Source organism: Phyllostomus hastatus, unplaced genomic scaffold, assembly GCF_019186645.2.
Source record: "Phyllostomus hastatus isolate PE091 unplaced genomic scaffold, TTU_PhHast_1.1 phas_scaffold_55, whole genome shotgun sequence".
NCBI classification, from domain to species: domain Eukaryota; kingdom Metazoa; phylum Chordata; class Mammalia; order Chiroptera; family Phyllostomidae; genus Phyllostomus; species Phyllostomus hastatus.
Window position 1 is genome coordinate 11,672,082 of NW_025334035.1, and position 24,356 is coordinate 11,696,437.

At 41.2% G+C, this 24,356-nt stretch overlaps 1 protein-coding gene across 6 annotated transcripts in view; it reads left to right on the top strand.

Annotated features, from left to right (window-relative positions):
• The window catches only part of SPECC1 (sperm antigen with calponin homology and coiled-coil domains 1), a 336,370-nt gene that overhangs the window by 204,328 nt on the left and 107,686 nt on the right, over positions 1–24,356 (top strand). For all 6 annotated transcript variants that reach the window (XM_045824061.1, XM_045824063.1, XM_045824060.1 and 3 more), the window contains one exon: positions 9,375–10,951. In XM_045824061.1, the coding sequence (XP_045680017.1) occupies positions 9,375–10,951 (1,577 nt within the window). The remainder of the gene's footprint in view (positions 1–9,374; positions 10,952–24,356) is intronic.

Consider the following 24,356-nt stretch of genomic DNA (forward strand, 5'->3'; position numbering starts at 1 on the left):
CAGGTTAAAAAAAATGAAATAAGACAAGGCCCTTATGAAAAGAGAGATTGCTGCTACCTTACATCTTCCTATGCCCATCCCACTTCTCAAAGGTAACCCCTTCATTATGCTTACACTGCTTATTTTTTAAATAGACATTTAGAGCAGTTTTAGTACAGCAAAACTGAGCAGAAAGTACAGAGTTCCCACATGTCTCCTGCTCGACCCAGCCTCCCCCACCATCAAAATCACTCACCAGAATTGTACATTTGTTATAATTGATCAACCTACATTGACACGTGATCACCCAGAGTCCACAGTTTACATTAGGGTTCACTCTTGGTGGTGTACATTCTGTGGATTTGGACAAACACATAATGATATGTATCTATCAGTTAAGTATTACACAGAATAGTTTCACTGCCCTAAAAATTTTCTGGGCCTTGGCTGAGTATCTTGGCTGGTTCGAGTGTTGTTCTGATAAGCCAAGGTTGTGCGTCCTATCCCTGGTTAGAGCACGTACAAGAATCAACCAAGGAATGCATCAGTGAGTGGAACAACAAATTGATGTTTCTCTCCCTCCCTCCCCCTCCCTCCCTCTCTCTAAATTCAATTTAAAATTTTTAAATAAAATGTATTTTCTACCTCTTTGATTGATTTATAATTAAGTTGGGTATAAAATTCTAGGTTAAAAATAATTTTCCCTCAGAACTTTGAAGGCCTTTGCTTTATTGCCTTCTGGAACTCAGTATTGCTAATGAATGATGATGACCATTCTCATTCTCGGTCCACAGCCCTTCCCCAAATGTTAGTCATTCTTGGTGTTCTGAAACTTTATACAAGATGTGTCTGTCTCCATGTGGGTCTTTTTTTCATTTGTTTTGCTTGACATGAATACTGAATTCATTTTCTTCAACTTTGGGGAATTTTCTTGTGTCAGTTCTTTGATAATTTCCTCCACTCTGTTTCCATCGGTCTGTATTTCGGGAACTTCTGTTAATTGATTGTTTGATCTCCTGGATTGACCCTTTGTGTTTATCTTTTCTATTTCCATCTTGTTTTCATTTTCTTCTACATATTGGAAGAGTTCATTGATTTTGTATTCCATCCCTTTTATTGAACCTTTTAAATGGACAAGCTTATTTAAAATTTTTGAAGGCTTTCCCTTATATTATCTGTATTCTTTTTTCATAGCACCATTGCCTTGTTTGAATGAATGTGTATCACCTTGAATCTCAGTCAGTAGACCTTTCTTAAGTACCTTATATAAATTAGCCTACTTCCCCACTAGTCCTGTCCCTGCCGTGGTTCTCTGTACTCCAGGGCCTTTATACATTCTGTTTATGCTTTCTTAGCCTTCTGTTCTCCCTTTTATTTAATTTGAGTTATTTTGGAGACAATTCATTTATGCTTATCAAGTAAGTAGTTTGATATCCAGATGTTGCTCAGAGAGGTCCATAGAAGAGTTGAATCATCAGTATATAGGTGGTATTTAAGATTATGGGGGTGAGTAGAATCACCACAGAAGTATTTGTAATAAGAGAAGAAAAATGGCCCTGGCTGGGTGGCTTGGTGGATAGGAACATCGTTCTGTACACCAAAAGGTTACAGGTTCAATCCCCAGTTAGGGTGCATTTGGAAGGCAACTGATTGATGTTTCTCACATCAAGTGTCTCTCTCTAAAATCAACAAAAGCATATTCTTGGGTGAGGATTTAAGAGAGAGAAAGAGATGGAAAACAGCCCAGGGCCTAGATCTGAAGAATTCTAATATGTAATCTGTGAAGAGAGGAGAAAGAACAAGTGAAGGAGACAGACAGAGGGTAGCCATTGAGTTAAGAGAAAAACTAAGACAATGTGACATCAGAGGAATGTTTCAAAAAGAAGTAACTGTTTGAACTCTGCTGAGAGGATTAAAACTGTCCATTGTATTGGAAAACACAGAGATCATGAGGAAGGACCTCAGCAGGCAGGGTTTTGGTGGAGTAATGGGCATGGGTAGAGGAGTGAGAGCAGAAGAAAGGAAGACAGCCAGTGAGCATAGCTGGAGAATTCTGGAGGAAGATGTGGGTTCTAGTTTTTGGGGTGTTTTTTTTTCAATTGAAGGGAATTAAACTTGTTTAAATTCCAGTCAGAAGGATACAGTGGAAAGGGAATATATTTCAGCAAGTAATAATTATATTGGGGATATTGAGAATACTTTGACTGGACTTAAATGGGTGTGTTGAATGTTGACTACAGATTAAGTGTGACCTTGAATGCCATGGGAAGCAGTTTGACATTGCTGCAGCAGATGAGAAGAAATACTTACAGATGCTTGAACAGAAAAATGAATGAGTTTAGGAACTTGATACAAAATGTCTCAAAGGTGGAAGAGGCTAGAATCAAGAAGACCTGTGAGAGTGTTTCAGAAATTTAGAGGATCTGGGCTAGATTTCTACTGAAAGGAAGGGAAAAGTAAGGAATAATTTCCAAAAACAGTTCATAGGTTTTAGCGACTGACTGAATAGTTACAAAAGGAAAGGAAAAAGGAAGGTTAAATATGTTTTTAAGGTTTCCTGAATGGAGTAATCCAAAAGTGATTGATGCAGCTGTCAGATATGAATAAAAAGGAAGGAAAGAAGCAACAGATCCCTGATAAATTCAGCTGCCACTGAGAAGCTGAGAAGGCTGAAGATTGAGGGTGGGAATCAGATTTGACCATAAAGAAATTATTGGAATGTTTTGAGAAAAAAATTTATGTGGAGTGATAGTAAAAAAAATAGTTTAGACTCTTAGAAATAGAATGAGCAAGTTGTCTTGTGTTTAGGAGGCCAAGTAGCAATTGTGTGGTATGTGAAGATGGTGAACTTTCATTTGTATGTCCCACCTGTCTCTCCCACAGAGCAGGTACTCTATGAATTCTTTTTGAATAAAGGAAAGACTGATCATTTATTTCAGAATGTCACCACCATTCATTGGCGCATGTTAGAAGACCTACCAAAGAACAACCTCAGTAATACATTGTTTGGGTAAGATAAGGAAATTAAAAAGGGACTGAAATATTTTATTTTCAGCTCATGAAAATTACTACTTAAAATGGTCACCTGATTTATGGTTTAAATGATCATGCTGTTGTTATTTTGAATGTGCTTTTTGTTCTCTGAAAAACATTTTTTTTACCACTCATTTATCTCTCTGCATATTATTGTGGTAGGATTTTTCCCTCCTGTTTTTTTAAATATATTTTATTGATTATGCTATTACAGTTTTCCCATTTTTTTCTCCCCTTTATCCCCCTTTGCCCCACACCATCCCTCCCTCCAGCATCCCTCCCCCTTAGTTCATGTCCATGGGTTGTACATATAAGTTCTTTGGCTTCTGATTTTCTCATACTATTCTTAACCTACCTCTGTCTATTGTGTACCTACCAATTATGCTTCTTGTTCCCTGTAGCTTTTCCCCCATTCTCTCCCCTCCTTCTCCCTGCTGATAATCCTCCATGTGATCTCCATCTCTATGATTCTGTTCCTGTTCTAGTTGTTTGCTTAGTTTTTGATTTTTTTTTTAGTCTCAGTTGTTGGTAGTTGTAAGTTTGTTGTCATTTTACTGTTCCTATTTTTTTTATCTTCTTTTTCTTAGGTAAGTCCCTTTAACATTTCATATAATAAGGGCTTGGTGATGATGAACTCCTTTAACTTGACCTTATCTAAGAAGCACTTTATCTGCCCTATCATTCTAAATGAAAGCTTGGCTGGATAGAGTAATCTTGGAAGTAGGTCCCTGCCTTTCATGACTTCAAATACTTCTTTCCAGCCCCTTCTTACCCTCAAGGTCTCTTTTGAGAAATCAGCTGCTAGTCTTATGGGAATTCCTTTGTAGGTAACTCTCTCCTTTTCTCTTGCTGCTTTTAAGATTCTCTCCTTATCTTTAATCTTGGGTAACTTAATGATGATGTGCCTTGGTGTTATCCTCCTTGGGTCCAACTTCTATAGGACTCTCTGAGCTTCCTGGACTTCCTGGAAGTCTATTTCCTTCACCAGATTGGGGAAGTTCTTCATTATTTGTTCAAATAAGTTTTTAATTTCTTGGTCTTCCTCTTTTCCTTCTGGCTCACCTATGATTCAGATGTTGGAACATTTAAAGTTGTCCCCGAGGTTCGTAAACCTCTCTTCATTTTTTTTGAATTCTTATTTCTTCATTCTGTTCTAGTTGAATGTTTGTTTGTTTTTTTTCTGGTCCAAATCATTGATTTGAGTCCCAGTTTCCTTCCCGTCACTGTTGGTTCCCTGTACATTTTCCTTTATTTCATTTTGCATAGTCTTCACTTCCTCTTTTTTTTGCGACCATACTAAACCATTTCTGTGAGCATTCTGATGATCATTGTTTTGAACCCTGTATCTGATAGGTTGGATATCTCTTCATTGCTTAGTTCTACTTTTGGAGCTTTGACCTGTTCTTTTATTAGGGCCATATTTATTTTTATTTTTTTTGTCCCAGTGCACCCAGTACATAGCAAGGGGCAGGGCCTTAGGTATTCTCTAGGTCAGGGAAACCCACTTAGCTGTGTTGTAGCGCTGTATGTGGGCGAGGAGTCTGAGAGGAAACACTGCTGTTTGCTTGGCTCTTGGCTGGCTTTTAGTCACTTCCTCCATTGCCCACAAGCAGGTTGGGCCTTTCTGGTGCTAATTCCTGGGTGAGTGGATTTGTGTACATTCTAGGATCCTGTGGGTCTCTCCAGTGAACTCTCCTGTGAGGCTAGGAGTTTCTCCCGCTGCCTCAACCCCCACAGATTTTTTTCAGGCAGAGGTTTTGAGGCTTTATTTCCCTGCACTGGAACCCTGGGTTGTGCGGTCTGTCCCGCTCCCCAGTTGTTCCTCCTGGTTTATCTGCATACAAATGTGGGACCTCCCAGTCTGCCAGCTGCTGCCTTGCCTCAAAGTCTCTCTACCCAGCTGCCCATCTCCACCCGTCCTACTAGTTTGGATGAATGTTTCTTAACTCCTTGGTGTTCAGACTTCCACACAGTTTGATTTTCTGGCAGTTCTGGTTATTTTTTGTTTTTAAATTTGTTGTTGTCCTTTTGGTTGTGCAAGGAGGCAATGTGTATGTACCTCTGCCTCCATCTTAGCTGGAAGTTCCAGTTTTGTTTTGTTTTTAAATTGATTTCAAAAACAGATAGAAAAGAAATAGGAAAATTACTCAAAGTCCAACCTACTTAATGCTCACTGGTTCTCAATTTATATGTTCCTTCCTATGATGTGTTTCTATGACTATGTGGTTTGATGCACCTGTGATCAACCACAATATAATTTTTCATTTGGCCACAATATAATTTTTCATGATTGTAACATACCAATCATGAGTTTTTAAAAATAAATTATCATATTAGGTGGTACTTGCTTTTATTTTCACTTCTTGCAATCAGACAACCAGCCTTACTAGGAATAGTATTGATCTAGTATCAGGATGAGAAGGAGACAGAAAAAGTAAGGGTGCCAGCTGAGCCAGTCTCTATGCCATTGGCCCCAGACTTTCTACCACTCTGTTGTCATTCTTGCCATAGTATACAAGGGGAGACTAAAAAAAATGCAAAAGTATCTTCTGGAGGGGGAGTCCCTTGTTGTACTGGCCTCTCCCTGCTAGGTGAGTCTTTTAGGAACCCATCTGTGTCAGTGGTGGTGTTGTGAGAGGCTGCATTTGACTTTAGTGATTTTTTTTAAGACTCTTTCAGCGCACTTGCCCATTTCATGATGGGTGATTTACAAGTGCACCTGCCCACACTGCACTGAGTGTTCAGCAGTTTACAACAGGACACAGCATGACCCCTATGCCCCACCCTCTGTATTCATCCAATCTCACCCTGAGCGACTTTTTTCCCCCCTGATGAAAAAAGACCTCAGAGGGAAACGATTTGCTGATGTGGAAGAGGTGAAATAAAAAAATGGCAGAAGCACTAAAAGGCATAAAAATTGATGAGTTCAGAAACTTTTGAGCAGTGGAAAAAGCATCTCAATAGATGTATTGCATCAAATGGAGAGTATTTTTTTTCTTTTTCTTTTTTCTTTTTACTGACCCTGAAAAGCCTAAAATTTACCATCTGGGCCTTTACAGAGAAAGTTTGCCAACACCTGTGCCAGACCACTAGTGTTCCAGGATGAAACTCAGAGCTCTAGAATGGAACTCTCATACTTGTGTCTTCTAGAACCTCAGTATTCTGGATATTCTGTATTGTGGCTCTTTAAAATGTGACAATACTAGAACTTTATCATGACAGAAACTCAGAATTATTAAACTGTAGAACATTCAGATCTTTGGATTTCAGAGCTTGCAACTCTAGAAAATAGCATTTCTGTTTCTTGGAACGTGCAAATCTAGAACACCAGAACCTCAGAACCTGAGAATTCAAGATGTCTAGAAAGTAGGTACTCGATTAACTCACCGATTATCTAGTTTGGTGGTAACAAAATGGTAGGCTGTCAGCCAAGTCTGGTTCACGCACACCTTCAATGCATGGAGCTCTGGAAAAATGAAACTAGAATCTGAGGGTCCACTGGCAGGTTTGCCGTTGGTTGGCTGCCGCCCCTCCCCCACAGGTGCAAACACTCCCTATTGTTTCACGCCTGCACTCACTCTGCATGGCACAGCTGGAAAGGGGTGAACTGGAGCTCCAAGTTCAGGCAGCTCTCTGCAGGAAATGGAGAGTATTTTGAAGGTGATGAATAAGTACCCAATTTTTATAGTTAAATTCTGTTTTGGGGAGTCCCCCTTGTATTGTGCTAGGTAGCATGCCCAGTTTAGGGGTGACAGGATATATTGTTCAATAGTGAGGCTGTTGAACCCACAGTACTTGAAAGAAACTAAGGGTAGAAATACTGATTGATTACATCACAAGCTGTAGCAGTGCCACCACTTGACTCCTACCCAGCAGTGCCTGCAACACACAGGCACAAAACTGGGGAGCAGCCGAGCACCACCCCTACCTAACTTGGTCTGGTGATGAATTTTAACAACTCTGTAAACCTCATCTCTGCTAGTTGCAATTTCTGAAGTTTTGTGTACAGAGATGGGAAGAACCTTTTAGGCAATCAAAAACAATTATACTGAGGACTCTAAGTGATGATGAAATAGCAAGAACAGAAAAAGGAACAGATGTATTGATAGTAAAAAATACAACTGTATTATGTGTTTTATAATCCACAACTAGGTGTATTTAATAAATGAAATTTTGTTTGTTGTAAAAAAAAATTCCTAGGGGTTTAAATAAGGCTTAAATAACACCTAAGTGGAGAACAAACTAAGATTCTGGCAGCGAAAGGAAGGGGTTAAACTGTAGATAGAAATGATGACTGAGTTGATCTACTCATATTTTAGCTCTTTTCATCTTCAAAGCCATCAAATAATTGAAAAGGAGCCTTAATTTTGGTAGCATTATTAGGAATGGCAAATACCTGTGTGATAATTGGTCCTGGGCTCTCAGCATTGCCTGGTCTGGCTATATACAGTTATGGGGAAACTTTGATTACTTCCAGTTTTCATTACAGGCCTGGCCAAGATTACTTCACCATACAGAACTGGTGTGACTAAAACATTTTATTAGTTAGTGATTTTAATCTTCATTTAACAAGAATAATTAAATAAATCCTTTTTCATTGCATATCTAGTATGATACACATAAAGCATCTGGGCACCTGAAAGCATTCAGTGTGTTTTGTGGTACTCTTACCTTCTCAGTAATTTAACTTGACAAGTTACTATAAAACCATAGTTCTCCTGTATATTAATATGACAGTTTCACCTTTATTATGTCGACATTTTAAAAGCACTGAACTGTCAGAGACTGAGCAACAGATGCTGATATCACATCAGATTCCAAGATGCTTGGATAAGCAGTTGCTTCTGACTGCGCAGCAGTGTGGGTGGCGGGCTTAGAGCTGCTATGCAGTGGTGGACTCTTCTTCTGCCTTGGTAGCCTGGAGCTGCTGCTAGTCTGTGGCTGCAGCCCCTGCCCCAGCTTTTCCTGAACTGCAGAGGCCTAGGGTCAGTGACCTCCCACCCAAGGAGCATACCTGTGTAGTTTGTAGCAGCCTTGATTCATGAAATGGTCTTTGAGTGTGTAAAACAGGCCCTGGTTTCCATTAACATTTGAACCCCTCTGGTGGGTTTTATTTCTAGCTCACACAAGAGTGATGTCTGGGTTTTCATCCCTACAATTGTTTTCAACATTGTCTGTGATAATAGACAAAAGTATAAGATATGGTATAGATTAAAGTTTTGAAATTATTATAGTATAGTGCTATAGATGAAAATAAAAGATAATTCCTCCCTGGCGCTCAGTGATTGAGCTCCGGCCTGCCAACCAAAGGGTCTCTAGTTCAATTCCCAGTCAGGGCATGTGCCTGGGTTATGGGCCAGGTCCCCAGTGGGGGGCACACAAGAGGCAACTGCACATTGATGTTTCTGTCCTTTTCTTTTTCCTTTCCTTCCCCTCTCTCTAAAAAAATAAATAAATAAATAAAATATTTTTAAAAGATAATTTCTTACATTTCCCATTATAAGTATTCTGAATTCCATCTCATTTCCATATTATATAAATCCCTTTAACATTTAAAGCTGTACCATAGATAATATATAATATGCCCTTATCCCATTTGTTCTTGTTTATCTATGGATACACATGAGGACACTGCTTCCACATATGTGAAAAACAGTAGGCCATTGGATCAGATCAGTCTCTCCAGAGGATTATTCTGATTCCTTAATTAGATTCGTGCTCAGTCAAAATATGTTAATGATGATTTTTTAAGTGTTTTTCAGAAATTCATAGGATATCGGATTTTCTCAAAAGCCTGTTGTTTAGTTGTCAAGATTATCAGTTCAGATGTTTTAAGTTGTAGGTGACAGAAAACCCAGTTCAAGGTGAGTTCTAGGAAAGGAAGGGTCTTTATTGGGTTGTATCATTGGAAGGCCAGCAATAGGCCAAGACTGAAGGTGGATTGATTTAGCAAATCCACAATGCTAGTAAGAATTGGGTTTTCTTCTTTCTGTTCTCTGCTTCTCACCTTCTTGTGATGACCAGGTGGTTGCCAGCCATTCTCAGACATAAATGTTTTCTCACCATGTCTGGTCATCTTTTAGAAGCTCACCCAGAACACCTTTCCTGGTGTTTCATTGACCTAAGTTGAGGAACCACCAACTGTGGCTCAGATGGAATTATGCTAAGTGATTCAGGCTAGAAATCGGGGCTGCAGGAGGAGGTAGAGAAACCTCAGTTAGAACCAGGTAGTTATCTAGAGCAGGGGAAATAAATGAAGGGCTACAGCCTTGCTGGTTGCCATGTGATGCTAGTTGAAGTCCTTTGGGTTCCATTTATGAAAGTGCTTGCTTTGTTTCATTGGCTTCTACTTATGTCTTTAGGGGCTGTGACAACCAAACGGACGGGTATTCCAGCTCCTCGAGAACTTTCGGGAACTATCTCAAGAGAGAGAACTGTGCCACGTGTTCCCTCCAACACAAAGAAATCGGTGTCCAGTCTATCTTCTTCCAGCACGCCCACCCCCACTAAGCCCCTGAGGAACACTTCCATAAGACTCAGACAAGAGAGTGAAGGTGGAGAACGGGCCGTGCTTGAGTCCCAAGTTCGGGAACTCTTGGCAGAGGCCAAAGCAAAAGACAGTGAAATCAACCAGCTTCGAAGTGAATTAAAGAAATACAAGGAGAAAAGGACTCTGAACAACGAAGAAACTGACTCTTTGGATCCAAGGGTAGATGGAACATCAGTCTTACCAAGTGACACAGAACCTTTGATAAGAGCTCTTGAGGAGAAGAACAAGACCTTTCAGAAAGAGCTTGCTGATCTAGAGGAAGAAAACCGGGTCCTGAAGCAGAAACTGAGTTACCTTGAGCAGTCTCCAAATTCAGAAGGAGAAGCAAGTCACGCTGGTGATGGCAGCTGTCCAACCTCCATAACCCAGGATTCGAGCTTTGGAAGCCCAACTGGAAATCAGGTGTCAGGTGAAATCGATGAGTATAAAAAAACCATACCCCAAGATGTATTACGGACGTCAGGTTCTTCAAGTAGTGACGTTACCAAAGCTTCCTTGTCACCAGATGCCTCCGATTTTGAGCACATCACAGCAGACACCCCCTCGAGGCCCCTGTCTTCCCCGAGCAACCCCTTTAGAAGTTCAAAGTGTTCTACCACTGGGAGTTCCCCTAACAATGTGAGCGAACTGTCCCTGGCTTCCCTCACGGAGAAGATACAGAAGATGGAAGAAAATCACCATAGCACAGCAGAAGAACTACAGGCTACTTTACAAGAATTATCGGATCAGCAACAAATGGTGCAGGAATTGACAGCAGAAAATGAGAAACTGGTGGACGAGAAGACAATTTTGGAAACTTCCTTTCATCAGCATCGAGAGAGGGCAGAACAGCTAAGTCAAGAGAACGAGAAGCTGATAAATCTCTTACAAGAACGAGTCAAGAATGAAGAGCCCAGTGCTCAGGAAGGAAAACTCCTGGAACTCGAGCAGAAGTGCTCAGAGATTCTTGAACAGGGTCACTTTGAAAGAGAGAAGCTGCTCAACATTCAGCAGCAGCTGACCTGCAGCTTACGGAAGGCTGAAGAGGAAAACCAAGGAGCTTTAGAAACGATTCAACACCTTAAGGAAGAAAATGAGAAACTGAATGGGTTTCTAGAACTGGAACGGCATAATAGCAGTGTGGTGGCCAAAACTCTGGAAGAGTGTAAAGTTACCTTGGAAGGGCTGAAGATTGAAAATGGGTCTTTGAAGTCTTATCTGGAGAATGAGAAGCAAAAAGCCATAGAGACCAGTCCTGTGGGGCAGATGGTAGAGGGCTGTGCAATTCAAGAAATGTTGAAAGTAGCTCGAGCTGAGAAAGATCAGCTGGAACTGTCTTGTACTGAGCTCAGACAAGAATTACTAAAGGCACATGGTGAAATTAAACATGTGTCAAGCCTGTTAGCCAAGGTAAGGAGATACCTCTTTATCAGTATTTGCTCATCCTTGTTAACATTTCCCTCCTTTTTGATCTTTAAATTCACAGAGCACAGAGAATCTTTCACTTAGTCAATTTTATTCATGAACCCAGCATTCTAGCTTGAAGATTTGTTAGATTCCAGACAGATTGGAGACACAAAAATGAAACACCCCCATTTTCTGACTACAGGCAATTTAAAGTGTAGTGGGGATCTAGTGAATCAAATCAGGGAATGCAAGACAGGGACAACAGATGTCATGGAGGAGAGAATAGTGCACCTAGGAGGAACACCTCAAGTACGTGGGATAAAGGAGGGTAGTGCAGGAGGACTTCCTGAAAGAAGTGACAGTAAAGTGAGTCTTGAAGAATGAGTGAGAGTTAATTCAGATCTATCAGTTAGCATGCTTTGTGCTGCTGGTAACAGGAAATTAAAATCACCCCAAAGTTCCCCACCAAGGAACAATATAACCACTATTTTGGTGTTTTCTTTTATATATATATATATATATATTTGTGATTCCCATAAATTAAAAAAAAATTAGACTCATTCTAAGAATTCATTTCTGAGAATATTCTCATTATTATTCTTCAGAACATGATTTTAAAGACCAGATAGGTGCCTATTGTTGAATGTTTGTGTTCTTTTCCAGTCTTTTGGTATTGTAAATACATTTTTATATTGCTCATTATTTCCTTAGGGAAAATTCCTAGACATTGACTTGTTGTATCAGAGTATGACCTTTTTAAAGACTTTGGATACATTTAGCCACATCACCCTACAGAAATATTATCCCACTTTGTTCCCGCCAGCAGATCATGACAGTGCTTGTTGCCCTGAACCCTTGCCAACAGCTGACGTTAAGTTGTTGGATCATTCAAACCCAGTCTGCATGCCCTCTTTTTTTCCTCACCTTTTTTGCTTGAAAAGATCTTCCCCCAACCCAAGATCAAGTGAAATGATCACTTCTTTCATTTTATTTTATTTTATTTTATTTTATTTTATTTTATTTTATTTTTAAAGGAAAGCTGAGGGTTCTTTTTTTAAGATTTCTTTATTTATTTTTTAGAGAGGGAAGGGAGGGAGAAAGAGGGAAAGAGAAACATGAATGTGTGGTTGCTGGGGGTCGTGGCCTGCAACCCTGGCATGTGCCCTGGCTGGAAACCGAACCTGTGATACTTTGGTTCGCAGCCCGCGCTCAATCCACCGAGCTATGCCAGCCAGGGCCCATTTTATTTTATTTTTTAAAATATTTATTTATTTTTAAATAAAGACAGAGGGGAATGGAGGGAGAAATAGAGGGAAAGAAACATCAGTGTGTGGTTGCCTCTTGCATGCTCCCCACTGGGGACCTGGCCGGCAACCCAGGCATGTGCCCTGATCTAGGGTTCCTTGTGATTTAGGGTTCCTTGGTGAGTTAGAGTGAAAACATCCCCCAAGCTATTTCAGGGTTTGAGACTGTTTCAAGGAACAAATTATGTCTTGAACTTCCAGGGGGATTTTTCTCTACTGCTTCCTCATCTTAAGATTAGTTAGCTGCAACCTGACTCTGACATTGGGCTGTCTAATGATCTGAGTAGCTGGGTAGTGTTGGGAGTTTTATCATTGTCAGTGTCTGCAACTCACAGCATTTTATGGAAAGTTCGGAAGCAGTTCCATTAAAGGTACTAGCCAAATGCCCATTTGAACTACTGTTGGTAATTGTAGCTTCACATTAAGTTGTAACATCTGTGGAATAAGTCTCCCTTCCATTATTCTGTTGCAAAATGTTGAATCTCCCAGGTGGCCTTTTTGAAGTCCTCCTTCAGTCCTTCATCTATTTTTTGGTATTTAGATTGGTTTTACATAAAATATATGTGTCAATGAGAAATAATTTGGCATCTTAAAACAATGGCTGATTCTTTTTGATCATGAAATTACATGTTAATTACAGAAGGTTTCAGAAATACAGAAAAGTATAAAGATGAAAATATTACCTTTAATCTAACCACTTAGAGGAAAATTCTGCTAATATTTAGTTGTATGTCTTTTCAGGCATTTGCCCAGGCATTTGGGCATGCATACACACTGGTATCGATGTACAATATTTAATCTTCCTATTCAGAAGTGGAGTATGTCACTCCATGTTTTATGAATACAAAGCCCAGTTGGAGTAGCTTATTAATTCCATTGTGCATCTGTTTCTGATTAATTTGTTTCTAATTTATCTTTATCAATTCTTTCATCCTGCTTTTTGTACATTTCCTTGGTTTCTTCTGGTTTCTTGAGTAAAATTCTTTGTGTACTTAAGTTTGTCCTTTCTCAGTTAATAACAAAAGCATTTAAATGTATGAGTTTGCTCTTTATTACAGCTTTGGCTAAAGTAAGATAATAAAATCTAGAATTTGGGGGGATAAACTAAGTCAAATTTGGAGAAAAAGGAAAAGCCTTTGCATTCTCTGTACAAGGTACAACATGTTTTAAATCAAGTTGTTAATTATAGTATGCATACATTCCATATCTTCATGTATTGCTTGCTGATTAGGATGATCACGTGTGAGACAATAAAGCAGACAAGTCTCTGGTCAGTGTTTTCAGAGTCTGAGGTCAAAGGTGTGCGGTGTGATGTCATGAAGTTTCTATTGCACATATCAAGGTCCTAGGCCTGCGCTCTGTGCTGTCTTGTGAGTACAGGAACATTACTCTGTAACTGCAATGAAGTTGTAACTTGTACTAATCTTTCCTTTTCTATTACCACAGAAAAAGTAAAACCCAGACTTCCTAGGCAGACTAACAGCTTATTTTAGCCCCACTGCAGCAACCACATCAACTAATCCATCAGCAACCATGAATTCAAATATAAGGCACAAGAGACTCATGTCCAAAGGAAACAGGAACACTTGTAGCACAAAACTGTAATGAAGGATATAAAGTGCTGGGCCAAGAGGTACAAAGCCTGGGTCCACCTGACTTGGCTCATGGTTTATTCCATGGCCGTGGGCAGGCCCCTGTCCATTGTACAGTGTTGAATACAAGTGTAATGGTGGAGGGATCCTTATTTAGAGTGTGTTCACCTTTTTGTGGGCATCTGCTGTATACCATTTATTGAGGTATTGCAAGTGTTAGCTAAGAAGGTCCTTACTACTTACTGCTTTTTTTTTAAATGATGGAGACTGAATTTTTCTACGTCTACTATAGATCTTACGTATTTGTAAGATCTATACTGTAGATGGGAGTGTCAAACTCATTTTCACTGGGAGCCACATCAGCCTCGTGGTTGCCTTCAAAGGACCAAAATAATTTTAGGACTGTATAAATGTAACTACTCCTTAACTCTTAAGGAGTTGAAATTACATTTGGCCCTTTGAAGGCAACTGCAAGGCTGATGTGGCCCCCAGTGAAAATGAGTTGAACACCCTGCTGTAGATCTTGGACATAAACTATAATGTTATAGTTTTATGTAGTCAAAATGTTCTTTCTCCTTTAATTTGTTAATGAGGTGTGAATTACAATAACAGGTTTTCTAATGTAATGTACTATTAAGTCATCTTTGCATTCCTGGTGTCGATCTGATTCAGTTCTCAATTGCTTTACTTGACATGTTTGCATAAAACTTTCAGATACAACCACCTTAAGCAGATATCAGTGATTGTCCTGTTAATCACCAAAGCAAATCACGCGGTGATGAACAACTTTCACCCTTCAGTTCTGCATTTACCCACTCTAATTCTTGGCTGGAGGTGAATATTAACAAACCATCCCATAGTCTAATAGATTTAGTTCTTCTATTTCAGTTTAGTAAGTTACTTTAATGACTCATGTTGTTAGAAGAACCTCTGAAAAACTTTAAAATGTACTTTATTTATTTATTTTTTGGTTATGGGTGGATCTGATCCTCATACAAAACCTGTAGGACATTTACAATAATTGTGGGAATGTTTTGTAGCTTTTTCTTCCTCTCATTGCTTTGTCCGCATCTCTTTGCTAACATCTCCATGCTTTTCAGCCTCTCTCATACCCTCCATGTACATTTGGCTGGCAGCTGAATGTATGACTATATAACACACCTTTGTACAACTTTGAGGAAAGGTCTAGTTCCACAGCATCCTGTGGTCGAAACCTCCTGTAAGCCACACCCGCACCTGCCCTAGCCAGCAAGCAGCCTGTGGCTGCATGGGATTATTGTTTTCCAGGTTATAATGCAACTCAGGTTTATATTTTTTGACTTTCAATTTTTAGTGATTTGGGATCTTGATTTCAAGTTAGAGAATTTTTATAAGACTTGAATCCTAAAAGAAATACTGATTGTCCCCCAACCCTGAGACTGAAAGCTTGTAGGTGGTATAGCCTTAGAAATGTAGTTCTTTCATCAGAGACTCAGACGTTTCTTCCATAGTAGTAAGGAGCTTATAAAGAAATACTTGGTGTGAGTGACCAGGGAAAACTGGAGGTAAAATGATCACTGTGTGACCCATGTTGGTCACCAGGCCAAACTAGGGTAGCCCCTGGCCGCAAATGACAAAACCAGAATTTGAGAGAAGGATGTGGTAAGTAGATGAGCTTGTCACCATGACTGCAGAACAGGACTCCTGGAAGGATGAGATCTTGGAACCTGGCTTAAATAACAGGTAGCCCATGAGGATTCCCAGGCAATGCTTTGGACGGTAAGAAACAGGAGCCCCCTCATGTCGGTGGCATAAGCAAACAGATGGACTCTTTGCCCTCATAACCAAAATTCTAGGAGGTAGGCAGGTGGTAGCTATGACCCGGGAGCTGTGTAATGTCAAGACTCTAGGCTGGCAGCTCTGTGATTCTCTCAGCCTTCCTGCCAGGGTTCAGGGAGCATGGCTTCAGCATCTGGTCCTACAGTCCAGGCAGCAGGAGACTTGGCAGGTCCATAGACACCTCAGTGAACATTTTTCCCCAGTAGCCCTCTCAGCAACTCCCTTTATATGATATGGTCAGAACTGGGTTGCACACCCTCCCCCAGCCCTCTCCTTGAAATCACAGTCATATCCTAACTCCTGTACAAAATTGGGATTCTTTGTAAGAAAAAAGAAAGAATGGTTTTGGGGTAAGATAGTGCACCATTTGCTACAGCATCCAACAGGACTCCTTCCACACGTTCACTCTTTCTGAGTCCTGTTCATTCTCCATAAAGTGTTCACAGAGATCTCTGAAATGTGTGATGCCCACAGTAGTTTCCTTGTGCCCCAAACACTCCCCACCACGCATGAAGTCCCACCACCGCCCTCCCCGCCTAGGCCCAGCCAGACCGTGTTCTTGCCCTGACTCATCACATGAAGAAGGTGGGGGCTCTCTTCTCCCAGAAGCACTCTTACCTCGCTCTTTGCCTCCTTGACCCCCATTCTTCACTGGCCTGGTTCTGCCTTAAGTTTTAGGTCTCAACTATGTTGTCACTTCTATAGAGAAGCCCTCAGTTCTTTGGGGTCATGTCTCATGGACTCAACAGGCCTTCAAGTCTAGATCATCTCGACTACTTGTGTGAAAGCCACTTGCCCATCCTTGGCACCTCAGAGGAGCCCAGCAGGGTGGGCGAATGTCTTCGGTAGAGTTAAGGGGAACTTTGGGATCACTTCCCCATGAATCGTGGGTACTGTTGGGAAAGTTGGTTAAGATGGAGTTGTTTAAGCTGAAAACGTGGACATTTCAGTTATCTTCGGTTCAGACAGTTTCCCCATTCCCTCCAGTGTATTTGGCTGACATATATCAGCTCTTGGTGAAACAGAGCTCTGGGGCTTCATGCTTGGAAGAGGGCAGGGAAGGAACTTGGGTAAACGGAGCCTGTGTGCCTGCTCTCACAGGGAAGTCAGGAGAAGGCCCGTTGAGTCAGCTTAGGGAGAGGCCTGCAGGCTCTTCACCTGGAAACCTTCAAGGTGGGCAGTCGCCTCAAGAAATATGTCCGAGGCTCGGCCTTGTTGTGCAGAGCCCAAAGTCTACTATGCAACTGGAGGTGAAGCTTCAGAAGATTCAGTCATAAAACCAGAATGCTCACCCTTCCTTTTTCAGGTCAGATGTGACAGTCATGTGGCCCTGAACACACAGCCATCACGTGCTGCAAGGGTGTTGGATCACCTGTCTGGTAGGGCTGTGCTCTGAAACCATGTGAAGAGGGAGAGGGGTGGGAACTAACCCGAGGGTTTGAGATCAAGAGAACCAGTGTTTGAGAAGGCTGGTCTTGCCAGTGGAACTCCCTGGGCTTCCATGTAATTCCTAAGAGGGGGTGCACTGCTCCGCATGGACCTGGGGTCACCGCTCTTTCATAGATAGATAAGTCTTAAGGTCAAAAGTGCCTTCATGCCTAAGAGCAGCTTCTCCTGCCTGAGGTCTTCTTCTGCCCCTCTGGTATCTCCTGAAGCAATAAAAATATGTATAACTGGGATGTTCTGCTGATGCATTTCACATTTGCTGAGGATTGCAGAGAGTCTCAGTCCTGTCAGAGGAGGACACATTATTGAAGATGGCTAGGTAGGATTCTTGATTTCTTTTTACTGTTTTCTGCCCTTGTAGATCATCTAGTGGTCAGACTGGCACAGCCCTGTTTTTGTTCCCTTGCCCTGGAAGAGAGCCTGGGTGTTTGGTGTGACACTTGCCATCACAGGAATACTCTGTACTGTCTGCTGTGGTTGGGACTGCACCATCAGCCCCTCAGGACGGGCACACCCTTCCCCCAGCTGTGGGGGGTGATGGCTGCTGGCTGCCAGCTGGAGGCAGCCAGGGCCAGCCCTCTGTGAGAAGGGCCTCCTAGCCCCAGGGATAGCTGCATCCAGTGCTGTCCATTGAGAGTCTGCGAAGAGGCCCAAACCCTCACTTCAATTTGGAGCCGCTCTGAAGGGCTTCCTAGGGGCAGGGCTTCCCTTGCTGTGACTGCCTCACACTCCTCCTTCATTCTGACGGCTGGCTTCCTGCACTCACCTGCTCGGTGCTGCTCAAGAAGCTTCATGCGTGAACATCCCCGTCTCAGTCCGTTTCCCTAGGAGCCAGACCTGTGGCCACGCCTTCTCCCTGGTTCTGGTGTCTGACCGAGGGAAGGCTGTAAGACTAGCTGAGACTGTAGCCCCGCCTGTTTCAGAGCTGTCCTGCCTGTCCTTGCATCCCAAGGTCCTAGAAGGTTGTGTGAAGGGGCTCTTCCCTGCCAGAGAGGACTGACTGGTTTGTGCTGCCATCTGCCTTTGGTGGTTCAAGGACTGGTTGCTCTAACTGGCACATCTCCAAGGGAGTACTGGTGCTCCCAGGAAATTCATTTGAGTTTATTTGTAGTGCAATTCCATACACCCCCTTTCTAGAGAATGTTGGTTTTTTTTTTAAATGAGAGGTGCTTAGAATGACTTCCTTTTTTTAAAGAGAAACATTGGGAATCACATGGCTGGGTGTCAGATAGTGCAATTTTTGCACTGGAGAAGCAAGACTCAAAAGAACTGGCAGCAGAAAGGCTGGTGAAGTGGAAGGCAACCTGGAACTCTAGACAGTCTTCAAAAAGTACAGGGAGTTGGTTTTACCTACTTGATAAATTGGTTTGTTCTTTTCAAATGATTTAATTTCTCCTCTCTCTTAATTTGTTAATTTGTAAAAATGAATGTAAAGATACCTGCCTGTTTCAACCTAACAAGCTCCTGGGGAAAGAAGTTGTGAAAGTATTTACTTTAGGCTTTGTTTTTTCTTTTTTCAAATATAAGAGCTTTTTGTAACATATTGCTAAACTTGAGAGAATTACTTCACAATTGAGAAGGAAGAATGATGTGTGTAATTTGAAACAGTGTATTGACTTTAAGGGTTACTGACCCCACAGCCCATGTTGTGGCGGCCCCTCTCTATACCCCTGTGCTTACCATTTGGTGCTTGTGGACATAGAGGGTGGACCAGGAGGCAGGGGCCTCTGAGAGGCCAGCAACCCCAATTGCATGAGGAGGTTTCCTCAGGCTGCTGAGCCTCTGGGTTACTTGTTACATCCTCCAGTCTCACCCCTGACCCTTGTAGTCTTAGCAAGTAATGTGCATGTTTCTAGACTCCAGGTGAGCTGCCCTTAGCCTAAGGTTCCAATGGGGAGCCAGCCAGTTCTGCCTCCCTCACTGCTTTCCAAATGCTGTCCAACAGCAGCCTTCTAGTATCTAAAATAGAGTGGCCCTTTTCTTCTTAAAAGCTGCTTCTTTTTATAAAGTAATCATCAGATATGGGGCTTTCGGTCTTTTCCATGTTTGTAATTATCTCAGACCTGTGTTACAATAGTGTCTAATATTGTATACAGTAAGACATAAGGCAAATTATTAGAGACATAGTAAGTTGTATTGAGTGCTTACCACGTGAGGGTCTGTGATAAACTCTTTTTTAAAGGTTTTATTTTTAAAAGATTTTATTTATTTTTAGAGAGGGGGCAGGGAGGGAGATAGGGAGAGAAACATCAATATGTGGTTGCCTCTTGAGCACCCCCTACTGGGCACCTTGCCTGCAACTGACTGAGAATTGAACCAGTAGTTCGTAGTAGCCCTTTGGTTGGTAGTCTGGCACTCAATCCATTGAGTCACACAAGCCAGGGCTCTTCTAGGATTTTTAGGATTTTAAGTCTTATATATTAAAATCTTTAACTATTTTGAGTTTATTCCTGTATATGCTATAAGAACCTGATCTAGGTTCATTTTTTTACAAGTATCTGTCCAATTTTCCAAACACCATTTATAGAAAAGGGTGTCTTTATCCCATTGTATATTCTTGCCTCCTTTGTCATATATTAATTGATCATATAGTCATGGGATTATTAAATTTATTGAGACTTGTTTTGTGGCCTACCATGTGGTCTATCCAGGAAAAGGATCCATGTGCACTTGAAAAGAATTTATATTTTGCTGTTTTGGGATGCAGTGCTCTGAAAATGTCAAATCCTTCTGATCTTGTATATAAGTTAAAGCCCCTATTTCCTTGTTGATTTTCTCTCTGGAATATCTATCCACTGATGGTCTGTATCCTACTATGACTTTATTACTTTCCATCTCTCCTTTTATGTCCATCTAGATTTGCTTTATATATTTAGAGGCTCCTGTATTGGGTGCATAAATGTTTACAAGGGTTATATACTCTTGTTGGATTGATTCTATTTTATCATTATGTAGTGTCCTTTTTTGTCTTTTATTACAGCTTTGCTTTAAAGTCTGTTTTGCCTGATATAAGTATTGCAATCCCAGGGGTTTTTTTTTTTGTTTTGTTTCTCTTTTTTCCTTTCTATTTGCATCAAATACCTTTCCCAGTCTCTTTACTTTCAGCCTGTATGTATATATTTTGTTCTGAAATGAGTCTTTGATAGACAGCATATATATGTATATATGGGTCTTGTGTTCTTATCCATTCACCTACCCTATGTCTTTTGATTGGAATATTTCATTTAATTACATTTAAAATGATTATTTATAGGTACATACTTACTGCTATTTATTTACAACTATGTTTCTCTTCTTTCCTGTTCTTAAAGAAGTCTCTTTAATATTTCTTGTAATATTGGTAATGTGGTGATGAACTCCTTTAGCTTCTACTTGTCTTGGAAACTCTTTATTTCTCCTTCAATTTTTAAAATTTTATTTATATTTATTAATTATGCTATTAATAGCTGTCCCAATTTCTCCTCCTTTGCTTCCCCCACCCAGCATCACCCACTCCCTCTGGTGATCCCTGTCCATTGTTCATGCCCATGGGTCATGCATATAAGTTCTTTGGAAACTCCATTTCCCATATTGTTCTTAACATCCCCTGACTACTCTGTGTCTACCAATTTGTACTTCTTAGACCCTGCACCTTTCCCCCAATCCCCCGAACTCCCAACCCCACTGGCTACCATCCCAGTGTTCTCCATATCTCTGATGCAGTTTCTATTCTGGTTGTTTGCTTAGTTTTTTAGATTCAGTTGTTGATAATTGTGAATTTATTGCCATTTTAATGGTCATAGTTTTGATCTTACTCTTTTTCTTAAATAAGTTCCTTCAGCATTTTATATAATAGTGGTTTGGTGATGGTGAACTCCTTTAGCTCTACCTTGTCTGGGAAGCACTTTATCTGCCCTTTGCTTCTGAAGGATAGCTTTGCTGGATAAAATAATTTAGGTTGTAGGTCCTTGCTTTTCATCACTTTGCATATTTCTTGCCAATCCCTTCTAGCCTGTAAAGTCTCTTGAGAAATTAGCCGAAAATCTTATGGGAACTCTGTTATAGGTAAGTCTTTGCTTTCTTCTTGCTGCTTTTAAGATTCTCTCTTCACCTGGCTGGTGTAGCTCGGTGGATTGAGCGCAGGCTGCGAACCAAAGTGTCGCAGGTTCTATTCCCAGTCAGGGCACATGCCTGGGTTGCAGGCCATGCCCCCAGCAACTGCACATTGATGTTTCTCTCTCTTTCTCTCTTTCTCTCTCTCTCTCTCTCCACCCCCCCTTCCCTCTCTAAAAAATAAATAAATAAAATCTTTAAAAAAAAAGAATGAACAAGGAAAATCAATTTAAAAAAAATTCTCTCTTCATCTTTAACCTTTGGCATTTTAATTATGATGTGTCTTGGTGTGGGCCCCTATGTCCATCTTGTTTGGGACTCTGTGCTTCCTGAACTTGTATGTCTATTTCCTTCATCAAACTAGGGAAGTTTTCTTTCATTATTTTTCAAATAGGTTTCCAATTTCTTGTTCTCTCTCTTCTCTGGCATCCCTATGATGCAAGTGTTGAAATATTTGAAGCTGTTCTAGAGGCTCCTTACACTGTCCTCAATTTTTTGGTATTATTATTTCTTCTTACTGTACATTTTCTTCCTTGTGTTCCAAATCATTGATTTGATTCTTAGTTTCATCCCCTCCACTATTAGTTCCCTGTAGAATTTTCTTTATTTCATTTAATGTAACCTTCATTTCTGCCTGGATCTTTTTTATGCTGTTGAAGTACCCAGTGAGTTTTTGAGCATCCTGATAGCCAGTGTTTTGAACTCTGCATCTGATAGGTTGCTTATCTCCATTTTGTTTAGTTCTCTTTCTGGAGTTTTGTCCTTTTCTTTCATTTGGGCCATATTTGTTTGTTTCCTCATCTTAGCAGCCTCTCTGTGTTTGTTTCTGTGTATTAGGTAGAGCTCCTTTGACCCTGTGTCTTGGTAGCATGGCCTAAAGTAGTAGGTGTTTCCTGCAGGGTCCAGTGGCATAGTCTTTCCTATCTCCCAAGCTGTGTACTTAAGATGTACCCTCTGCATGGATTGAGTGCCCCCTCCTCTTGTAGGTGAGTCTTGATTGCTGTTAGCAAGCCAATGGAAGGGATTTACCCAGTCCAGACAGCTGTGATCCCTGGCCAGCAACCACCTCCCACCATAGCTTATGGAGGTGGTTGGATGGTGCTCTGACTTGGTTTGTAACTCTCTGCTGGGTGCACAGGCTCTGGGGTTTCCCAGGTGTTTCAGGCCAAGGTCACCCTTCACCTATGGTCTGTCTGGGTTCCCTTTGCATAAGCTATGAAGCAATTTGTAGATGGCTGCTGCTAGTGCCAGGCCTGGGGCCACTTAGCTATGGGTATGGACGGCTGGGCTCAGCTGTTGCTTGTTTGAGCAGAGTTTGGAAGGTCTGAAGCCTATACCTAGCCCAGTCCTTCATATGGAAAAGCCTCTGTTACCAGCTTGAGTGGGCCTATAAGTTGGATGGAGTGGACCCTTAGCTAATTGTCAGGGAAGAGCTTACTGCATGAACCAGGTTGATGACAGTTCAAATATGGTGCCAACACACTGTGGCTCTGTGTGGGGTAGGACTCAGGAAAGGTACAGTGGCCACTCTCTGCAGTTCTGTCTAGGAAAAAGCTGTCCTCCAGTTCTTGCCCTGATGCTAGACACTTCATTTCCTCCCAGTATGACACTGGTGCTCTTCAAGGTGCTACCCAGGTGCTGGAGCTCAGAAGGAGTGATTCTGAGTAAGTCCATGTGCACTTTTGAGTCCCTTTAAGAGGAGTGAGAATCCTGGAGTTTCTTCTGCTGACCCAGCTGCTTTTTACAGCCAGAAGTTGTAGGGACTTATCTTCCTGGCATTGGAACCTTGGACTGGGTAGTCTGGTGTAGGGCTGGCATCCCTTGCTCCCAGGATATCCCTCCATTTTATATCCACCACACCTGGGTTTAGGAACAGCCCATCTGTGCCTCCACCCCTCTGCCCCTCCTACCCATCTGGATAACTGTGGTTTCTTTAATTCTTTAGTTGTCAGACTTCCATACAGCTCAATTTTCTGATGGTTTTGAGTGATATTTGTTCTGTAATTTTTCTGTGGTTATGCAAGACGAGCCACATTTACCTATTCTGTCTTCCCTCCTTCAACTTTAAATGTTGGGTAAAGGAGACTTATCATAGGTCCTTGCTTTTCGTCACTTTGAATATTTCATGCCATTGCCTTCTGCCCTGAAAAGTTTCTGTTGAGAATTCTGTTCATAGTCTTGTGGGAGCTCCCACATATGTAACTGCCTTTCTCTTGCTGCTTTTAAGAATCTCTTTTCCCCCCACCCTGTCTGGTGTGTCTCAGTTGTTGGGAGCATTGTCCTGTAACCAAAAAGTTACAGGTTCATTCCCATATGCATGGCTTGTGGGTTTGATACCTGGGCTGGGTTCATATGATTCCCAGTCTGGGCACATTTGGGAGTCAGCCGATCAGTGTTTCTCTCTCACATCCACATTTTTCTCTTTCCCTTCCTCTCTCTGTAAAGGCAATGAAAAAATATCCTCAGGTGAGGGTTTTTTAAAAAAGAATCTCTCTTTTTAACCTTTGCCATTGTAATTATGATGTGTCTTGGTGTTGGCCTCTTTGGGTTCATGTCGTTTGGGATTGTCTGCAGTTCCCATATTTGTGTGACTTTTTTCTTCACCAGGTTAGGGAAATTTTCAGGCATTTCTTCAAATAAGTTTTGAATTTCTTGCTCTCTTTTCTCCTTGTGGTTACCCCTATGATACAGATGTCATATAAGAGGAGGTCTCTTGAACTATCCTCATTTAAAATGTTTTTCTTTTTCCTATTTTGATTGGGTGTTTTCCACTACCTTGTCTTCCAAACTGCTGATTCAGTCCTCCGCTCCATCTAACCTGCTGTTGATTCCTTCTAGTGTATTATTATTTCAGATATTGTACTCTTTACTTCTGCCTAGTTATTTTTATGGTTTTATGGGGTTTCTTATGTTTACTATTTCTTTACATTCTTGCTGAGCTCATCTATCCTTCCTCTATGTTCCTTGAACATTCTTATAACCGTTATTTTGAACTCCGTATCTCGTAGATTGCTTGTCTCCATTTCATTCAGTTCTTTTTCTGGGGATTCCTTTTGTTCTTTCATTTGGGGCCTGTTTCTTTGTCTCCCCATTCTGGCTGCCTCTAATTGTTTCTGCGTTAGGTAGAACTGCTATGCCTCCCAGTCTTAGCATGAG